General features: G+C 38.3%; 1 protein-coding gene across 2 annotated transcripts in view; it reads right to left on the reverse strand.

Annotated features, from left to right (window-relative positions):
• otogl (otogelin-like) overlaps positions 1 to 21,395 on the reverse strand; it is a 46,385-nt gene that overhangs the window by 17,285 nt on the left and 7,705 nt on the right. For both annotated transcript variants that reach the window (XM_034304991.2, XM_053234636.1), the window contains exons 6-36: positions 21,194 to 21,348; positions 20,730 to 20,851; positions 20,284 to 20,489; positions 19,750 to 19,874; positions 18,676 to 18,782; positions 17,766 to 17,872; positions 16,921 to 17,046; positions 16,468 to 16,576; positions 15,872 to 15,918; positions 15,590 to 15,735; positions 14,037 to 14,169; positions 13,469 to 13,646; positions 13,215 to 13,339; positions 12,058 to 12,267; positions 11,067 to 11,232; positions 10,894 to 10,968; positions 10,599 to 10,642; positions 10,233 to 10,407; positions 10,013 to 10,120; positions 9,779 to 9,917; positions 8,410 to 8,544; positions 8,111 to 8,257; positions 6,563 to 6,682; positions 5,936 to 6,052; positions 4,767 to 4,923; positions 4,539 to 4,565; positions 4,045 to 4,218; positions 2,932 to 3,210; positions 2,280 to 2,397; positions 1,589 to 1,668; positions 842 to 1,473 (exon numbers count right to left, since the gene is read on the reverse strand). In XM_034304991.2, the coding sequence (XP_034160882.2) occupies positions 842 to 1,473; positions 1,589 to 1,668; positions 2,280 to 2,397; positions 2,932 to 3,210; positions 4,045 to 4,218; positions 4,539 to 4,565; positions 4,767 to 4,923; positions 5,936 to 6,052; positions 6,563 to 6,682; positions 8,111 to 8,257; positions 8,410 to 8,544; positions 9,779 to 9,917; positions 10,013 to 10,120; positions 10,233 to 10,407; positions 10,599 to 10,642; positions 10,894 to 10,968; positions 11,067 to 11,232; positions 12,058 to 12,267; positions 13,215 to 13,339; positions 13,469 to 13,646; positions 14,037 to 14,169; positions 15,590 to 15,735; positions 15,872 to 15,918; positions 16,468 to 16,576; positions 16,921 to 17,046; positions 17,766 to 17,872; positions 18,676 to 18,782; positions 19,750 to 19,874; positions 20,284 to 20,489; positions 20,730 to 20,851; positions 21,194 to 21,348 (4,589 nt within the window). The remainder of the gene's footprint in view (positions 1 to 841; positions 1,474 to 1,588; positions 1,669 to 2,279; positions 2,398 to 2,931; positions 3,211 to 4,044; positions 4,219 to 4,538; positions 4,566 to 4,766; positions 4,924 to 5,935; positions 6,053 to 6,562; positions 6,683 to 8,110; positions 8,258 to 8,409; positions 8,545 to 9,778; positions 9,918 to 10,012; positions 10,121 to 10,232; positions 10,408 to 10,598; positions 10,643 to 10,893; positions 10,969 to 11,066; positions 11,233 to 12,057; positions 12,268 to 13,214; positions 13,340 to 13,468; positions 13,647 to 14,036; positions 14,170 to 15,589; positions 15,736 to 15,871; positions 15,919 to 16,467; positions 16,577 to 16,920; positions 17,047 to 17,765; positions 17,873 to 18,675; positions 18,783 to 19,749; positions 19,875 to 20,283; positions 20,490 to 20,729; positions 20,852 to 21,193; positions 21,349 to 21,395) is intronic.

Below are 21,395 nucleotides of genomic sequence, written 5' to 3' on the forward strand. Positions count from 1 at the left end.
TGTAATCAAACCCCACAGCTGTAATGCTGCATTACTGATTTAGCCACATTGGCAGCAGGGCAAGAATGCCTCAAGCTACAAGGAGTTATTGGATTGCGGACATGAGGTTTCACTACATTTAATCCTTTTCAGATTTAGAGTTAAGGGTGTGGGTTAACGCAAGAGTGATTCGGTGAACAAACAGCAAATAAAAAAGTGTTTGTGTAAGAGACACTTACATAAGACTAATCTAGGATTCAGTTTACTTAGCTGACTAATACGAATCATTTTGTTTTAAAAAATGAACTTCAATTCAATAACGATACAGAAAACTGTGTAATCACAGTAAACAATTTGATAAGCAGTTTGCTATTTTTAGTTTTGTTTAATGTAGTATCAAAACTTTCAATGAGTAAGAATAAGAATTAACTGTAAGTCTGTTTTACTTGATTATAATGTGCTATTTGGCTTGCTAGACTGCTCAATATGACACAGTTAAAGTAACCTAACAAACTTCATATATTTAAAATTTTGTTATGATGCTTTGGTTATCATAATTAATATAATGATGCACTTGACTGCATGAGGTTTAGAAGCAGATTAAAAGTTTTCCCTCTCAGACAGTACCTACCTTTGTCTGATTTGCTAAACATAATGTGGCAGTCATAATAAGCAACTTCTGTTCTTGCATGATTTTGCATGAGAAAAATAAAAGCTTGTTCAGGCTGAAAAATTAAACACCACATCATCAACAAACCATACTATTCTCTGTGGGGTTTTTTTTTATTCTGTTTTTCCTTTGGGTTGTTCTTATATAATGCTGACATATTTAACAAAATATTATATTTAACACTAAGCTCACCGTGCAGGGTCCAGTGGGGATCACGAATGCAGGAAGGGTGGTTGTTGGTCTGAGCGTTGTGGGAGACAAGGAGGGGGCAGTGGATGTTGGCTCTGGGGGTGTTCCTGCTGTCGACGTCAAAATAAAGTCCTCCTCGGTTACCGTGGAAACAGGGGCCATCTCTGTGGTGATAAGAGGGGTTGTTGTTGTAATGGGATGAGTGGTGAAAGGAGTTGTGGTAGTGATGATGGAAGTGGTTGTTTCCTCAGTTGTGGTCAAGATCTCTGTAGTGGTGGGTGGCGGTGATGTAGTGGTAACAGAGGTAGTTGTAGGTGGTGTGGTTGGCTTAGTGGTGGGCATGGTTGAGGTAACAAAAGGGCTTTCTGTGATTGGTGGAGAGGATGTAAGAATTTCAAGAGTTGTTGTAATAAAGGTAGACGTGGTGGGGGCTGAAGTAGGAGCCGCAGTCGTGCTAGTGGTGCCTGCAGTGGTGGGAGGAGTGGTCGTTGTGGTCGTTGTGGGAGCAGTCATGGTAGTTGTGGTGGTCGGGGCTGTAGTCACAGTTGTCGGAATCATCGTGGTAGGAGCTCTGGTGGTTCTGTTAGATCGAGTCACAAACATGTAAGGAGTAGGAGTTGGTGAAAGTGTTATGCCTGCAGAGAAATAATAAAAAAAAGACATTTCAATCATAAGCAGAATTCCACCATGCCTGCATTGAACAAAGCTGATGAGGAGAAAAATGAAGTAGCAGATGCTGGTGGTACTCACAGTCTTCTAGGTACACACACCTCCTCGTGACTTCATCCAGCACCATGGTTTTCGGACAGCGGGGGAAACAGCCTTCCACACTGCACACACACAGAGTTTCTGTGCAATGAGTGCAGCACCACTGATACTTTTACAATGAGTTTTAAGAATAAGTGATTTTAAGGATACCTGTAAGGGCATTTTCCTACTGCATATACACAAACAGTAAACAACAAAGCTTGGTTTTATTTCACCCCTGCCACTACGGACAGTAAGAATCACCTCGACACATGTGCGGATGTGCATTTGTGTGATGTGTTTGCTGTGACCTTCCAACAACATCACAAAATGACACATGATGCAGTATTTGCATTAATTAATGCTGTCATGGTTATCTTTCTCTTTCTTCTTCTCACTTGGTACACTATTCACATAGCAGCTTGTAACTATGGCCTAGGCTGCAGGTAACTTGTCCTCCAAAACTGAGAAAAAAAAATCTCTTTTGAGATCGCCACTTTCAAAATGCCACCTTCTGGTGAAACTCCGGTCATCTCCAAACACCTTTCCAGTTAGTCTTAGGGTGTGTCAGTTCCTCACAACTTTGTGGCATATGCTATCCAGGTGATTCTTACTGCCCCTGGTGGTGCTTTGAGTACTAGAGCAAAGGCTGATGGATAAAATTTTCTTAAATGCATCAAATTCTGAATCTTACAGAGGCAAGAACTGGCAGCGTGTGGCATCAGGATCACTGCATGTTTTTACACATGCGCTGGCACATGCATGGTACTTCCACTCACACATCAGTCGATAAGGAATCACAAAACTGCTCTCTGAAACATGAGCAAAGTGGACACATGCAGATACAAAAAAAATTACATTAACAAAACTGTATTAGGTGCAGATGCATTAAAAGTCTGAGCCTATTTAAATTTAGTAGTCTGTCATTTGTCCTGTTTAAATTAAAACTGCATCATATTTGTATTACAGAGATTGTGCACAGTTGAGGTCATTTTGACCTACGAAGAACAGAGAGAATTTAAAAAAAAAATGTTAAAATGACTGTCCTTATTTTCATTAGACAGAAAAAAGTGATTTTTTTTTCTTATCACATTCCTTCTATGCTCTAGTTGCACTCATGTCTATCCATGCACACAGACAAAGGGATCATATCAAACAGATTAATGCGTCTGTCTTCATAAGTATTGTTTATATTGCTAATGATGGAGTTAGATTATGTTTACTGCTTTTTAATAGATTTTAAAGAAACGATCGTTAACTTCCATTAATAAGCAATGAACAGATGAGAAGGTTAAAGGTGGTCGAGGTCTATGTGTGGGTTAATGTGTTTATGGGAACTTTCTTACCCTCAATGGTAAAACTGCTGCTGGCCTTGAAAAAGTATGAGTTGTCGTAGCTCTGTGCACGTGCATGTGTGTGTGTGAGTGTAATGAAGACACCCTTCTGGCTGTGCAGCTCAAAGGAGGATCGCCCGGGTAACCACAAGCCCTGGTGATGAATGAAGGTTGCCTGGCGACGAAAGTCCTCATCGGGTCTCCAGCGCTCCAGGCGCACAACGCGACTGGGTGTGACACACAGGAAGTAGTTTGGGCGCTCGGCAGACTCCAGTGAGACAACGGGGAGTCCTAAAGTCCAGAGCAGCATAACAAGATTTCTAATGCTCTAATACTCTGCACAGCTTTTAAAACAACACCAGAACTGGAAACTAATTTTGTAGCTTGCCAGTAAGTGTGACTGGTTGTTTTTCAAAATTTAGTAGCCAGTCAGTATTTTCACTAACCAAAACACTGATGGAATCCAGCGGTAAATTTGTTATATTGGCCAGAGATGTTGTGGTAATCCACCTAATATTTCTGAGAGAGTAGTTTTTTCTTAATTCTACTACAAATAAATGGGGAAAAAAGATCAGGCCACAATCAGAAATTATAATTTTTTTAAACCCTACTGTTTCATTTTTAACCATAACCTTAAACTCCCAGTTTATTATTTAGCTAATCCTGTTTAACCATATTACTGACTAACTTCTATTCATTTGTTCAGTAACGTGAAACTAAAGGGTATGTAGTTATTAAGATAAGGAATGCAAGTGCTTGAAAGTTTTGGAATTACCAAAACTTCAAAACTTCCAAATCTACCAAACCTTCTGTCAATATATAACCTGTCTGTTTGACAGGCAGGTTACATTTGAGAATAGACAAATGGTACAAAAATCAGTTTTCATATAGCATGTAGCTACCAAGATAAGCTACGAACAGTCAGTGAGAAGAGTCAAGCTGAGTGACTTTCTACAAATGGTACATCTATAAACTATATTATTCACTTGTTTTTTTTTTATTTAAAGAAGTAACCAGCCAGGAACAAAAATTACTCGCATTTGACTGGCAGGCTGATGTTAACTTCCAGCCCTGATCACCACCAAATAAAAATTAAATTAAATGAATGTAAAAGTGTGCTCTCACGTGAAGCTCGGTCCTTGTAAAGTCCACTGGTGATCATGAGGTTGAAGATGGCAGTTGGCTGAGCACTAGTCTTCGGCAGAGGAAACACCTCTCCACTACTGACATTCGCTCCAAACACACACACTGAATCATTCAGTTCAGTGGCAGACAAAGTGAATGGACCCTCACCCAGCTCTAAACACACACAAACAGATATAATATAGGTGTGTATAGTTTATATATTTTAAAAAGATTCTCAATCATGTCTATAGGCCATATTCACAGTTAAAAAAGTACTTCTAGAAGTTTTCAGAGGGAAGAATATGTGGTAGAGAATATAAAGTTATATTAATGGTGAAAGAAAAATTGTCATCTGAACAGCTTTAGACTCCTTTCAGATCATCCATGGGGGTACAAATTTTGTGCTCAACTGTAACTTTTTAAATGTGTTGTCAACCCAGAACATGGCCCTATGTAAGTAAATATATGTTTAGCAGATGGAAGACAGCACACACCTTGGTTGTAGTATTCACAGTCATATGCTGTAACAGAAATAAAGAAACAATATCAATGGACATATCAAAATGCATGTACTGTTGTGTTTTTAGTGATGTGATAGTGTGTGATAGTGTGTTGGTTAAATAATTAAACTGATTATGATGACGGACAGCCGGCGGAGGTCAGCAGGTCACCAGCTCATGGCATTGTTTGTGTGCGTCTGCAGAGACTGTGTGTGCACTTACGGCAGACAGTGGGAGATCTCCAGTGTACCGTGACGCCGTGTTGGCAGCACTTATGCGCGTACGCGGCAATGCTGGTGCACAAACACTCGCAGTCGCCCCCTCGATTGCAGTTGCAGGTGTCTGTCAGGCAGTTTTTATAAAACCAGGTCACATCCACCTGGGGGTTTGTCAGAGATTAGTCACACCAGTGAGCACAGAACAATACAGCAGGTCAAGACACTAAGTGTCCGCTTAGCTTGATTTACACTCCCATTCAGTCCATGCCAATCATCACTAAAAACAGGGCTGACACACACTGAAACAGCAATATAAATATACCTAAAGATAACTTTAACAAAAAGATCAAATTTGTTTAGCACCTCATGAAAATGAGCCAGAATTAATATATAAAACGAATAGAACATGTAACCAGTAACAATTTTATCTTAACGACATGGGAACATCATACAGTTTTATTTTAACACAAATGTTTTTTAGCATATAAAAGCTTCTCATTTCTCGTCACTCATGCACTCAAGTTTCCTTGACTTTCCTTGAGACTGTCATTCTTCCTCATTTGCATTAAAAGTTTCTGTAAAAAGATTTGCTCGAAAGCAAAAACAGGTTTGTAGATGAAAAAAAAATGTAAATATAATTTTGTTTTTAATACAGAAATGACCATTTTTTGCATTTATTTGTTTTTAGATGTTTTAGATTTCAGTATTGTTTTAACATAAAATGATTTAGATTTATTAAAATGTGTTTACTTACAAATTTTCTGATTTTTGTTTATAGGAAAAGAAAATAGTTTCTCAATTTGTTTGAGGGGAAATTTTAATTCTTTGCCTTATGCAATTTTTTTCCCTGTTTTTTTTTTTTTTTTTTTGCTGTATATAATCAACACAAGTACATAACATTTCTCTTCTGATAAATCAAGCTAATTTGTGAAATGAATGCTGTTGCATTAATTTCCTTATCTAATGAAACCACACCCCCTGCTGGACATAGGGTAAAATTCTGCCAAGCATTTTCTCATCACTGTGGAATCTTAACCTTAGCCACACTCCTATCTGCTGGTGCATCACTAACAGACATGTGTAACTCTGTGTGTGTGTGTTCCGTGGGTAAGCAATGACCTTTTTTCTGTAGAACACAGAATATGTCACTAAACTCCCAAAGGAGGCGCTTACCACATTGTGGCATGAAGCAAAAACGTCACTGTAGAGAAGGCCACACTCTCGCTTAGCGTATGGCTGTCTGCTCAGGTCCCCTTCACATGGTCTGCGCACTATAAAATCACTCTCACACTATGTACAACACATACACAAACAAACAATGCAAAGAGTTAAACAACTGTCAATCAAATTATTAAAGTGTCCCATATTGTCCCTCAGTGCCTTCCAATCAGACGGCAGTGAGCAACATCAGCAGCATATTAATTCTTGGTGTAATCAATCCAACAAATCTGTTTACCAGACCAAAATTCTATGACAGTAAAAGGTTAATGTTAATGTGCTACTTTGCTATTCAGCAAATAGTAGAGGAGGTGAGAGATTACATGAGAGACCTCCTACTAATGTGAGACGGGAGATTTTTGTATATTTTGAATGTTAACTCGTAGCAGTGTACTCCAATGTTAAAATGCAAAGTTCCTATGCAAAATGTGTAAAGTCAATATGCCTTCCTTTTATTATCTTAACCTGTCTACTTTTAGCATGTTTATTACTCCCCACCACCACCACCCTGCTCTCTCTTGTTTGTCTCTTACTGCCCCGGTAGCTTATTGGCGTGTAGTATGCCTGATTGCACTCACGTACCTGGCCAAGAGCCCAGCTGTTTCCAAAAGCCTGAGCATTGCTGACCTCCATGTGCCCCGCTGTGGTCATGTCATTCACTGTCACCATGTCAAAGTTCCCACACATGCCACTGAACTGACCCTGAAGACAAAAACATACATGCACACACACACACACACACACACACACACCGTTTGGTTACTGTTTGGTAAAATGTTGTTGAATATCTGTTGAAAGCAAAGGTAATGCAGCAGTCCAGATATTAATGTATCTGGTTAAGGAAACTGCTAGAATATTTTAAAAACAGTTTTTTTCAAGGTGCTGCCTGTGAGGTAAACTGCAATTACAATGAAAACATTCACAAGCTTTCCCTTGCCCCTCGACTGACCCCACATCTCTGCTGAACCTACACGCGAGTCATAGATATGAAAAAGTAGATGTTTCATTGGGCTAAGCCAGACACGTCAACTGTACCACTACCTTCTATGGGGCAGCCTTCCAAGTTGAGCTCAGTGACGTCAATTGAATTTAGGTAATGTTTTTAGATCAAGTCTAGATCAAGTTTACCCCCCAAAGAAATGCAGTATTCAGATTAAGAACTGCTGACAGCTTAAAGTAAAAGTATAAACAAATAACCTGAAACAGGTAAGTTTTGACAATATATGTGTCTTTTCATCTTGTAAGGCATTTTATGCAGGAGTTAATGCAGGATTATAGCAGGTACAAAAGTGAGTTTACAGGTTAGACTGTTTGGTATTGTTTAGCTTATCTTCAGCTTGACATTCATTCCCAGCTAATGTTCTTAAAATTTAATTCATATAATTTGGTAAAATTATTTTGTGGATGTGCAATTGAATATCGTTGTGGCACACTACACGGCCAAAAGTTTGTGGACATCTGACCAACACACCCATATGTGGTTCTTCTGCAAAATGTTGCCACAAACTTAGAACCACACAAATGTACAGAATGTCTTTGTATGCTGTAGCATTACAATTTCCCTTTACTGGAACTAAGAGGCCCAAACCTGTTCCAGCATGACAATGCCCATGTGCACAAAGTGAGCTCCATGAACACATGGTTTGTCAAAGATGGAGTGGAAGAACTCTAGTGTCCTGCACAGAGCCCTGACCTCAACCCCACTGAACACGTTTGAGATGAACCAGAACACTGACTGCACCCCAGACCTCCTCGCCTGAAATCAGTGCTCAACCTGACTAATGCTTTTGTGGCTGAATGGATAAATTCCACAGCCACACTCCAAAATCTAGTGAAAAACCTTCCCAGAAGAGTGGAGGTTATTATAATAGCAAAGTCAGGACTAAATCTGAAATATGATGGAATATGGGTGTGATGGTCAGGTATCCACAAACTTTTGGCCATATAGTGTATTAACCTGAAGCCATACCTACATAGAAATAATACATCTGTGACACTAGTGGCTCTACTGGTATAGCATAATATTAACAGCATATCTATTTCAGATTCCCTAAACATAAAGGCACACCTCTAATTTAAACTGAACTGTTTGTAAATTCATATCATAAACGGTGAGGTAGCACTTCTGACCTTCCATCGTGGCCCAGCGCGAATGTGGATGGTTGTTTTTCTGTCCCACAGTACAGTCAAGTCATGGTTGGGGAAATGGACCACAGTGTAGTAGCCTGCGGTCCACAGCTCAAATTCGTACCCTCGTCCAACCACAGTAGAGGGGCTCTGAAAGTCCACCACAAACACAATGAACACCACACACACAAACAGAGCAGGCATACACCATACCTGAAAACAAACAGCCCCAAGAGCACATTCACAAACACAGGGTTTATGTTGCCATCATGAAAGGCTGCAGTTATAGCCAGATGACTTACAGGTCTGCCTGAGTTATCATTGAAGTAGATTTTAGTGAGGCCAACATAGATGAGCAGGGTCTTCATGCAGACTATTCCACTCTCGTAGCAGTCTTTATTCTGAGCTGTAATAGAAATCTCTGTATCACCTACGCTCTGTTTATGGAAAAACAAAAAACAGGCAGAATATTAAAGGAATCCTTCAGTGTTTTTTTCAACCTTATCTCTATCCACTTCATTTGCAATGTATATGCAGTTACATTAGCAAGGTTAGAATATTAAACTTAATCTCAATGTCTGTGTGTGTGCGTGTGTGTATGGTCTTTTTGTAGCGGCCGAGGGCTCTGTCCCCAGAGTAGATCAATAGGCTCCTCCGAGACTTACTGCCCTTTAACAGACACCAAAGTCCTTTCACTAACCCTGCACAGACAGACAGACAGACAGACACACACACCCACACACACACATATACACACACTCAAGGCAGGAGCAGGGTGTGTTCCAGTGTGTAGGCTGATTGGGAACAGATTGCTCTTTGTTAACTGAGGGCTACTGCAAAGTTTGTGTGCTGTGTTCGTGCGGGTTTGACATTCAGCCGGGCTCCATTACAGCAATCCTGCTCTAATTAAAAATCCACTCTGATTTTCCCAAGATTAGGAGCAGTGGGAGCCAATCCTTTCTAGCTATTCTATCCACCCTGACAGCAAGTCGCAAAAGGAAAGCTCACTCACTCACACACCTTCTTAGCCTCTTTGTTGGTATTAAAAACGTTTTGGCAGGTTTAAAGGTGTGTCATTGTAGATGTGATAAAAACATTCCACTTGTGGAAGCTGGTAAGCTCCTTTCTGCTAATAAATCCGATTTACTCACAAACGGTCAACAATGGGTGACACTTTGGACCTCTTTCCTTAGCTGACACACTTGGGCTGTGTTCAAAATGTCTTGCATAAGTATTCACCCCCTTGAACTTTTCCACAGATAGTAGTGTTACAACCAGGAACCAAAATAGATTTAACTGGAATTATATATCATGCATCCATACAAAATAACCCATAATACTGAATTGGGGGAAAATCTACATAGTTTGCAAAAATATTTAGAAACACAATCGGTAGAATGCAATCACTAATTTTACTTTTATATATTTACTTTTGTAACACTACAAAATGTAGAGAAGCGGAGAATACTTATGTAAGGTACTTATGTAGCTGCTGCCTTTGTTGCCTTCCTCTGGATTGTATTATGAAAATTAAACAACAGCACTGCATTGTGGGATAGAAATTGGCCCAAGTAGTCCATCATCCAGGTATCGGTGGTGTACTGGAAATATATTCATGTTTATAACATACTACATACTCATTCATAGTCACACACACACACAAAATAGTACCTTTATAAGGTAAACTTGGCAATCACTAGCATAGTCGTATTCCAGGCCGTCGAATGTGTAGTAATGACGGTCACTGTAGACAGTGCACACAGCCGGACAGGGAAAGTATGTGCAATTAAAGAACCCACGATGACACACACTGAAAAAAAAAAAATCAATATAGACATCATTCAAAAAGGTGCCAATAAAGAAAAACGGTTAACAAGAATATATATCCCATATAAACCCACTGACCAGCGGTAACAAGGCGTATCCACTGTCTCTCCTGGAAGATACTCCAGACCAAGCCAGGCACATGGACAGTTTTCTGGATAATAGCACTCTCCATTATGACCAACCAACCTGTGCATATGAAACACACTCTCATTAAAATATTCTTCTTTACTATGTGATGCTATGCAATCCAATCATTCAATCAAATCCTTTTCGAGTCCGACAGACAGATACAGATTACCCTGCTGGACAGCCACATCCAGACACACAGGGGGTCATAGGAGGACACGTAAGGTTCAGCATTAGGTTCCTACAGGTGAGTTCACAGGCCACGCCCACGCCAGATGGCCCTGCACCCTGGGGACCCCTGCAGTTGTAGTACACTTTTCCATTTGGACAATCATCTGTCTCAGGCTCTGAGTGAATAAATTAATAAACAATAAAGTCAGGAGAGGGGTGTGTGAAGTTTTACAATTCCAACACACTGCACTGTCAGGAAAAAGAAATTTAGGTTTGTATTTTACAACAAGTTCAGGAAATGGAACCTTGGCAAGTAATAACTGTATATTTGTCATTAATCATTCATTAATTCAGTTTTATTATTTACCTCTTTCTTCAGGCACACACTCCATACGACCATTTCTGCAGAGACTTAAAAAACAAATGACATTGCATTTTTCTACACTGTGCTCACTGTGTTAGCATATATCATATATCATATAGAATTTGCAAAACATTTGAACTTGGCACAGTGAAGCACCATACACTTCATTTTTACAATACAAGAAACACCTTTAAACCACAATTTACACTGCCATGCTACAGTATAATACTGGTACTTAACAGAACACTGAAGTACCCCTTTTACTCAGTACAATTCACAAATTTGCACACACACTTACCAAGGCCCAGAGGAGCTGAAGGACACTTCTCCTGGCTGAAAGACTGAACCCATGAAGTAACAGTGACACTGAGATCTAAAACAGAATTCCATGTGACTTTCCAACTTATACAAAAGACAAAACTAACTAAAAAACACCATGTGGCCTTACAAATGTGGGGTTTTTTGGCTTACAGGGGTACACAGCGCTGACGTGCGTGATCATAGAACATCTCATCCATGCAGCCACATCCTTCAGCACAGTCTCCATCACACACTTCACCACTACTCACTGACTGGCATGTTCTCCCACATGAAGTCGTGCAAGGGTGGTACATCATTCCCCCTAAACAGACCATGCCTACACATGCACACACACACACACACACACACACACACACACACAAATCAAAGCACCGTCACACACATCAAAGTACTGTCATAACACATTAAGTCAAGTTAAGTCAAGCGTTCCTTGATGAAAGTTTAAATAAGAGGTGGAGAGAGTTTGTTTTATTTTTCACCCTAAGGTCTGATTATATTTTAGTCTTTGGTAACACTATACATTGTGGTTTCCATAACCAACACCATTTAATGCATCATCATTATATCATTATCAAGATAACTAATATAAAGTAACTTTGGAAGCACCAAAGTTAGTGTGTATTAATTCACTACATACACATGAATTAACTAATGCCTTTTCCACCTATCATTAATATATGACCACATAAATTATCATAAATAACATTACAGCATTTCACATGTTACAAAATGTTGATAATCAGCTAAATTCTGGGTATAAATATTAGAACCCACCATTCAGTCTCAATTATCCAATTAACCATAGCAAACATATTAATTAAGGCATAACTTCATATTGATTCTTATTGATTGGACTTATTCATGCTCAGGGATGGAATAAACACTGGTTAATGCAGATGTTTAAGATCTGGCTCATTTGTTTTTATTTATGGTTTGCTAAAAAGAATTACCAGGTTTTCTTAAATAAACTGTTGTGTTAATTAGGGAAATTAAACCATGCATATAGAAGTATTTATTTATTTATTTTAAAAGCTGAGAGTATTCATTTTTAATACTCAAACAGATGCTGTATGTGTTGGTTTAAATGAGTTAACTGTACTTGTGTGGTTCAATAGATGAAGTGGGGAAGTTATAAACTAACCACATTCAGAGACATGTGCTCTGAAGTAGATGTTGATGTGGTGTTTGGAGCAGACGTAGGCGTAATGGGCGAGCGCAGTGCACAGGCAGCCACTGCCACACCGACAGGCTTGAAAGCGGCACTGCTGGTAGTACACACCAGGACTCACGTATGCATGGCATGCAGCAAACACGTCTCCAGTCAGAATATCACACAATGATGCATAGAATACTGCAACACAACAGGAAATTTTCACAGCAAGGTCTGTCAACCTTCTCAGAAAACAACAAGCAAAAAAACAACCTGTTTCAGAGTGCATTTGGACATTATCCAATGCTGTCAGGTTGCATTTTTATCTCTTAAGCTACACTTTTTTAAACCACAGCTAATATTTTTTTAAACCACATGATGATGTTGGAGATCAATATAGACCACTATTAAAGTTGCTAAAGCTGTTATAGTTGATAGTTACTGAAGTTAAATGCCTAATGTAATCATCATTTGAATCAAATATGTTTCTTATAAGATGTTCCCAATCTAAGCTACAGAGTTTACATTGTACATACAGTATTTCTTTAATGTGCCAAATGTTTGACTAGTTTAATTACAGTATAGTAATAAAATAATCATTGCTGTGAACATAAAGGGGTCAGTGGAATTGTCTTTACCCCAGAAGTGGTCACTGTCTGCAAGAAGTTGGAGAACCCCTGTTTCATTCCATACCGGAAGTATAGAAATAACAACCCGCTTCATACACAGTACCCTAATTCTGATTACCTGATTAACAAATTCTTAAATAGCCTTAAAATTTATTTATTCACTCACTCACTTATTTTCCAATGTTGCATGGAGCTGTATGCAACATTATATACTTTAGAAAATCTGATTTGCATGAACAAAGGGGGAGCTGTGTATAAAAAAGGGTTCTTATTCCTAAAAGGTTTGTTCAACTCTTGCATTAATGCTGATATTCTGCATTTTAACCTCATAATCTTCATTTTTAATCCAATTTGTTTCACTCCTTACCAACTAAAAAATTTAGCACATTAATTAGGATACATGAATGGTATTCATAAAGTTGACATCTTATGTAGTCTTGATCAGACATCTACGCAATATAGATTGTTTTTTATCATTTTGGTTAGATAAGATGGCTATGTACAACTAAATGTACATACCGTTTTGTTGGTTCATCTCGCAGGGGTCAATGATAGGGATGTTAACAGGGCTGATACATGCTGAAGACACTTTCCATGCATTTGCATGCAGCTGTGGTGTACCTTCTATCATACCAGCTGGAGAGCTAGTTAGTACACAACACAGATCATTTACTTACTGCACACACACACACACACACACACACACACACACACACTAGCCACAACTTTAATGGTGATCATTATAATGTAGTGCAAAACAGAGAAGCACATACAGGAAGTCATCTCGCAGGTTGCCATTAAGTGTTCCACAGAGTCCGAGGGTGCGGCCTGTCCATGTGCTGTCCAGCTGCAGGTAGATTCGCCCACCCCGCCAGTCATAATGCAGCTTCAGTCCAAAGGAAGCCCGCAGGCCCATGAACACAGATGTCAGCCTGCGCACAGCCACTACGTCTAACAAACATACATACAAATAGATAAGCATCCACAATCCAATCTTGGGTATAATAACAGAGCAAAATAAAAATCTGTATTAATTGAAAGTCTAAATTAGAAATCTTGCAAACTAGTAGTAAACATAAAATAATAAACACAAATAGTAAATACAAAATAGGCAAAAGTGCTCATTTTGTTGTTTTTGCTCATCTTAGTTGTAGTCTGTTCAAGCAAACTGGCACCATCTGAGTGAAGACACATTTACATTGAAAAAGGGAAGAGTTACCTTACATTGACTACAAAACAAAAGAAATATCTCGATCGATCAAGCTGACTTGAAAGAGAAAAGTACCTCCAAACAACCAAAAGAAAACTTGATGTAATAAAAATATACAGTACTAATCTTACCATCTGAGTAAGGTAGACTGACAATCATGCTCGCTCCAATAATGACCTCTCCTTCTCTGTTGAGGGTGACTTGCCTGCTTACGTCTTCATCCACCACAAGAGTCACTGAGTGACTACAGGAATCTTCCTGAGACTGACACAAACAACAAAATAAAACATTATACTGTATATACACATACAAACACACATCCATACAAGAACAGGACACACCCGATTCACAACACTCCCACAGAAACAGTACTAATTTGTCAAAGTCAAAAAACTGTATAAAATACTATATGAAGGCAAAATAAAAGAGTGTAGCTATGAGTGTGTTCTATTCATATAGTACATGTGAATGAAAACCTTATGAAATGCTCTATTTAATGGCTTTTGCCATTAGGTGTGTGAAAGTATGATAAATATCTAATATTAAACCAAATTTAACATGATAATATAGTAATAATCACAAGAAACTGAATATATGAATCTGAATATTTTGAGATACAGCAGCATAACTTCTACAAACTTTAATATAATGTTTTTATTTTGACTTCAACTGCCCTTCAGTTGTATAAAATATCTGTTCTCAAAGGGACTTTCAGGTTTAGTGAATCACATTTCACTCACAAAATTAACCTGTTTGCACTGACACTGCCATGTGTTTTAGATGAAAACACCCAAACTGCATATTCATCAAGGCAAATTGATAAGACTTATCATATCATATAAAAGGAGCAACTGTCCATAGACCCTGTTAGGAAATTAGTTGGCACATTTTTGCTCATAATTTGCATGTTCTTATACTTGCAAATCATCGTAAAAATCAGAGCCTGAGTCTCTTGTTTACCGCAATGTGCCAGACCAGAGCCAGTAAAATATGTTTATAGGTTTCACATTTCAAAAACACCTCCTAACTGGCTGTAGTGCTCCCACCAGCGCCAAAAGATTTACATACACACTTAAAAAATAAACCATCACTCTATCCTTTAACAACAAAGATGGTGAATAAAAAATAATTTATATATAAAATAATAGAGCAAGCAATGCCATTTTCATGAGAAACAAACTATGCATTCCTCAGTCAAACAATGGAGAAGCCTTGATGCTCTAAAGCAGATGCTCTAAAGTCTGATCTTATTTGCAAAGATTCACATGGCTGCAGGTTTTTATTCTAACCAATCAGGAACCACATCGATCAAGTGCAGTTGTTTTCAGTTTAATCAGTTTTGTCAGTCTTGGCCTTTAATCAACTATCAGGTGTGGCTTCTGCTTAGCTGGAACCAAAACCTACAGCCACACCAGCAGGACACCCTTTCTTTAAAGACATATTTAGATTTGGAATATAGGATATTTCATCATTTCATTAAGTCAAACTTCTCCTGACTTAATTCAAAACTTAAATCACAGACTTTCACAGTCCAGACTGTATAACACACTGCTTTCAAAACATTTGTCATAATGAAAGCTAAATGTGGTGGGTTAAAGTAGAGAAATCCCACTTATGTATTGGTGCCCACACACACACACACACACACACACACACACACACACACACACACACTAAGCCTTACCTCTCCACATGCTGCGTATTGCACTGTGACAGTAAACCTGGTGTTGCCACGGCTCTTCACTAGTACATACTGGCATTTGCCCGTATGCATATAAATGCGCCCATCAAACGTGGTCACATGTGTGTCACCCATCACTGTACACTCCGCTGGAGTTTAAACACACATACACACATACTCAGGTAAACTATTATATAATGATTCCTCCGCATGTTTAAACATATGATTATACAAAAATTACACGGATTAAGCCACATGAAAAGGAAAACGCAAAACAAATCTTACAAGTGCAATTGTTTTCAGTGCAGTTCCATACTCCTCCCATGCAGACACTGAAAACATAATGACAGGAAGACAGAGCCTTAGAAATTCTAGACAAAATTTCATTGCATCACAAAAAATGATGAAAGAACATCCTGAATACATGAGTTCTTTCCCACAGTTGCACTTATTAATTTATTTCTATGAAAAATTAGAATGTACATTTTAAATGGTTTATGTGGTATTACAGCAAAACAGTACTGACCTAGGAGAAATATAAATGCCCAGGATAATGGTCTGAGTGAAGCCTAAGCCTTGCTGATGAAGGATAATGGAGATTTTTGGATAGAGTACTAGCAGTGAACTACACCAAAGTACTACTGTTGCTGCTATTACTACAGTTTGGACAATTTGGACAAAACAATATTACTGCAACAAAGGAGTGTATAATACATCATGATACGATACATCGCAGTACAAAAATGTGATGTTGTGCAACGTGGAAATGTGCGATATCAGCATTCTATGAATTATACGTCGAATGCAATTGGACTGTTTGAACACCAGAGGTCCCAAACTCTCAAGCACAGCTATTCATTTAAATGACATGGGTTCATTACCAGACAGTACAGCCTTGCTCCAGAACATGACCCAAAGGATAAGCTGTGCCATGATATACACATGGACACTGAGACACCGCTATACAAGTTCCATTCTGTAGAATCAACCCTGGAGTGAAAACAGACAAGAAGAATGAGAGTCACTGAGAGATTTGTGAATGGATATAAAATACCCATTCCCAGCAGCATTACTGAGCACTGAGAGCCAGTTCTCTAGATGTATGTCAAGCTAGGTCTTACAGTTTCAAAGATGATTTAACACTGGCACCGCAATATAGGTCATGAATACTATTAGTAGGAGGAGATGACGCTTGTGTTACTCTAGAAACAATACATAAATCCTAGAGCACTCAGTCATTTAAGATAAATTTAGCCATGAACTATATGTGCTGTATATGTGTAATAATAAGGAGATATCACACTATAAGAGAATGACTATAGCATAACACTTACCATCGGGGCAGTAGCATCCATCCAGGCAGTGCAGGTTGGTGCCTAGACATTCTTTTTCAAAAGTGCAGGTGGGGGGGCAGCAACTGATACAGTCTCTATGGACAAAGCTATCTTCACATCCATCCGCTATAACACACAACATAACGATATTCAATATAATGAATGCTTGATTTTGCAAACAGGCAGATCCAAAACTCAAAGATGTAAAACAGACAAAAGGATTAAAAGCAAGAGTTGAGAGCAAACTACCCACTAAGGTTGAAAGAAAACAGCGCAGTATATGGAAATAAAAAACACAATCAAAATACAGACAGAGTGTATTTACTGGAACTGGATGAGCTAATTACAGGGATGCACCAATCCTATTTTTCTATTTTTGATTCATTACTGTTACTAATACAGTACCTGAGCATGCTCTCTTTTGCTAATTATGCAAAGCATCAAGTGTGATTGTGACATGATTTATGATTATTTGTGTATTCTGCTTTTGTGCATGATCTGTATAGTGTCAACAACACACAAGCTCACAGCAATAAAAAACAACAAATCAAACAATATTTGTTTTTTTGTTTCCAATACCAATCTAGCATTTAGGCCAATATTGGCCCCAATATTGATACATGACATCGGATCAGTGCATCCCTTGCTAACAGGTTAGAATGAGTATCAAGTCCATGGGAACTCTTTAATAGCCTGATGACTGCAAACTTCTTGTGAGGTAGCGTTAAATTATCAGGATGGTCAATGACATTATTAAAATTTCTATTCCACAGATTAATTTCCCTGGAAGGATTGCCCTTCACTAACCTGTTTAATGTTTAATAAATGGGATAGGCTAAACTGACCACATGTAGGGAAGCTGTCTCTCCATTCTCGGACTGGATAACCAACATGGGAGCAGGCCCTGGTGTATTCGACTAGTGTCCGGCAAAACGTTTCTTCATCATGTGAGCTAAAATAAAGACACAATTTACCATGTCAGAATAACTTTACATGCTCAGAAATGAAGGTAGCAAACAGTATATCATTGGATCTTAAGGGGTTCAGAGAGAGTATACAGGTAACGCAAACATGCACTTATAGACAACTAAAGAAATATCATATTGAACATCTGGAATCTGAATTCCCCTCACTCAGCAGCTGGACCTGAATCTCCTCATAACCTGCCCTTCTTCACATGCACACAGACATAAATACACATACTCAGCATGCTCATGCTCATTCCATTACTTTAATAATCCTGTAATTGCACAGTGTCAAATTTTTAAAAGAGTCTAGTGAATAAAATTTTGACAAAGAGAGAATATGAGAGCGAGAGAGAGAGAAAGAGGGAGAGAGAGATGTAGTTAACCCAATCCAAACTATTTTTGCAAAAAGGGTCCACATAGGGTCTATATATCTAGTGTTAAAAATATATAAATGATACAATGATGGTATTGCTTTCTCACGATAGAATCGTATAGCATAGCTACTGATACTATTCACTCTGTATGTTATACTCTAGTATAACATTTTAGGCTCATAAATATCTGAATGCATCTAAGCACTAAATTTTAACTAAAATTCAAATGCAGCTGTTAAAGGAACTTTGGAGCCTTTATACACAGGACAATGTGTCCAACTATATATTTTCTAGTACAGACACTCAGGTGAGCAACAACCAATCCAATTTGAATTATACCAATTATACCATGTTATTCTGTATTTAATTATGCATGTCATACAGACACATACACACATGCTGAGTTTACTTACACGCATAGATCCGAAACACAGCTGGCAACAAATGGATTGGGATCTATGTTCTCATGGCAGGAGATAAAAGGAAAGAAAAGCAAAGCACTGCACTTCTCAATGGCATCCTGTGTGAGGGACACAAAACAGGTCTAAATAACACACTGGCGAATACAGTAAATAAACATACAAATCTACACATAAAAACACACCTATATACACATTTAGGATTATTCTAACTGTTCCTGACCCCAGATTGTATTCACTGTCCTCAAATACTATGCAGTTAATTAATTATCTAATAGTGTTAGCATGTGGCAATTCCTCTGTTGGTTAACTACCTACATCAAGAAAGAGCAGTTAATTACATATGCACTAAAAGAAAATTGAAATAGAAATTATAATTAATGTGTAAGTAATGTAAATGAAGCAGATGTCCAACTATATTTCTAATTACTAATAATTACCAACTCATTATTTGTGTTTTATTATTCTTGTGGTGCCTTTTTTTTTTGCCTTTACAGAACAGGCATGAAAAGTGTGAAAAGGCATGAAAAGCAACATTTAAACTGAACTAAATTTTCTCAATTCTATGCAAATTAGGTATGATAAGTGACAAATCCAAACAACAACTTAAATGATTCCTTAGAGCAGTCCTGTGGTTTGTGTGGTTTCTTCAGTTCTTCACTCACTACTTTAGTTTAAAAATTAAAATTTCAAAAGTTTAAAAATGGAAGAACAAACTTATAACTATTTCATCTTATTCTGTCATATGTGACTTCTCATTAAATGTGTATAGAGACATTACAAAGAAAGGAAGTATCAGAAATCACTGGTGTCTCAGGTGAGTGTACACAGCTACTACAGTTAGCTTGCTTTGCTAAACTGTTAACAAAGCTAGTAGGACGTAACATGTAAATCAAACAATTTTCACACTGATTAGTGCATTATTTAAATTTTTTGTTTACCTAATTAGCTTTGGAAGCATTTACATTTTGGCTACTACCATTACTTATCCAAACTAAAATTAATTAATTAATTAATTAATTTTAAAAAACAGCATGTTTGACCATCATACTGCTATCATACACTTACATCCATTTCAGACTCAGATGAACATGGTCCAGGAAAGTCATCATTTATAGTAGGACAGCGTGGCTCATGAGGAAGGTCCACAATCCAGCTGTTCCCAAACTCAGCAACGTCTTCCGATTTTATACCTAAAGGTACACCAAACAGCCTCTGTAATCTTAAGCCGGTCCATTGGAATTAAAAAACATCATAAGTTAAACCTAAAAACCATTTTGATATAGAGAGTCACTTTCTATTTAGGGTGTAGGAGATGAAAAATATATTAAATAATTTTACATCAATTCCTGTCCAATTAAAGGATACTATGTATTCCATCACAGATAATATACTTGGAAACTAAAAAAAGTGACCACAAAAAGTATGTTGCTGAAACATTTGAACTTGTCCTTTCATCTGCATTACTCCCGTCACAACATTAGTAAACTCTATCGCATTAGCAAACTCTAAGTCTACCACAGCTACATGCAGAGCTGATGTAATTGATCTGAACTAGTCGCTGATAGATACGATAAGTGTGTCTCAGCCTGTTTGTCTCACCGTGGCTGCTGGTGAGATCATCTGATCCGTCATCATTGAAGTTTCCACACAGGCCACAAGGCCGGCCTTTGTGCTCCTCTGTCATTTTGAGGTAGACCCCGGAGCTTCCATCCCAGGCCAGAGAGAAGCCAAATGTGCTCTTCACCAGGATGTAGTCAGCGAGTCGCTCGATAAAGACATTATGAACCGTCTGGGGCAAACTTAGTCTATAGCAACAGAACAAGAACAGCACATTATGAAAACAAAAGGACAATGAGACTTCATTTTCATTATAAAAGCATGAAAAGGGCTGCAGTGAATGAGGATGAGCATGTAATTGCTCTAAAATACACTACTTTGAAAAAAACAGTCTGAACAACATACACTACACTGATTAGTGTGCATATTCATTTGACTTTCCTTCATTTCCTTCATTTTTTATTTAGAATATATCCAGTTAGGCTAACCTCTGTTCCCCCTTCAGCACCCGGTAGCCTCTAATGTGGATCTCCTCCTCGTTTGGAAAGAAGAGACTGAGAGAACGAGGACAAGAGTACACTGAGCCACGACATGAACGACTGTTGTGAACCTGCCAGAGAAAGAGAGTGAGAGAAAGTCAAGTAGAAGAATAGGGAGGCAATCTCAGGACAGATAAAGAAGTAGTCAGTAAAAAAAGCAAAGCATTCAGAATTACGTCATTTCTAGTTTACTCATTTGTTGTAGCTATTTTTTTGATAAACAACGTTTATCAAAGTCTAAATAAAATGTATGTGAAGGGCTTCACTAGACTGCTGATGGAAAACAGTGCTCTCACTGAAGGTAAAATGTCATACCAAGTAAAAAGAGACTCTATAGGTTAAGTGCGCTGTGGCTCAGTGGTCTGTAACTGGGCTTCACCTAAAGTGGTGCTATAAAAGCATCTATAACTCACCCACACAGTATACCGGGGCTCTGCTGAGTGACAGTCTTTGGCCAAGATATATGAACATGTTCCAGGGAAGTAGTAGTACATTCCATCAAATGTCTCAAAATGGTGCTGACCCCATGAGCGACAAATCCCATCCCGGTCCTGCCCGAGGTTGGGAACTGAAATCAACGAACAAACAATTCACGGATATTTAATCAAGTTTGGT

Source organism: Pangasianodon hypophthalmus, chromosome 6, assembly GCF_027358585.1.
Source record: "Pangasianodon hypophthalmus isolate fPanHyp1 chromosome 6, fPanHyp1.pri, whole genome shotgun sequence".
Taxonomy (NCBI): Eukaryota; Metazoa; Chordata; class Actinopteri; order Siluriformes; family Pangasiidae; genus Pangasianodon; species Pangasianodon hypophthalmus.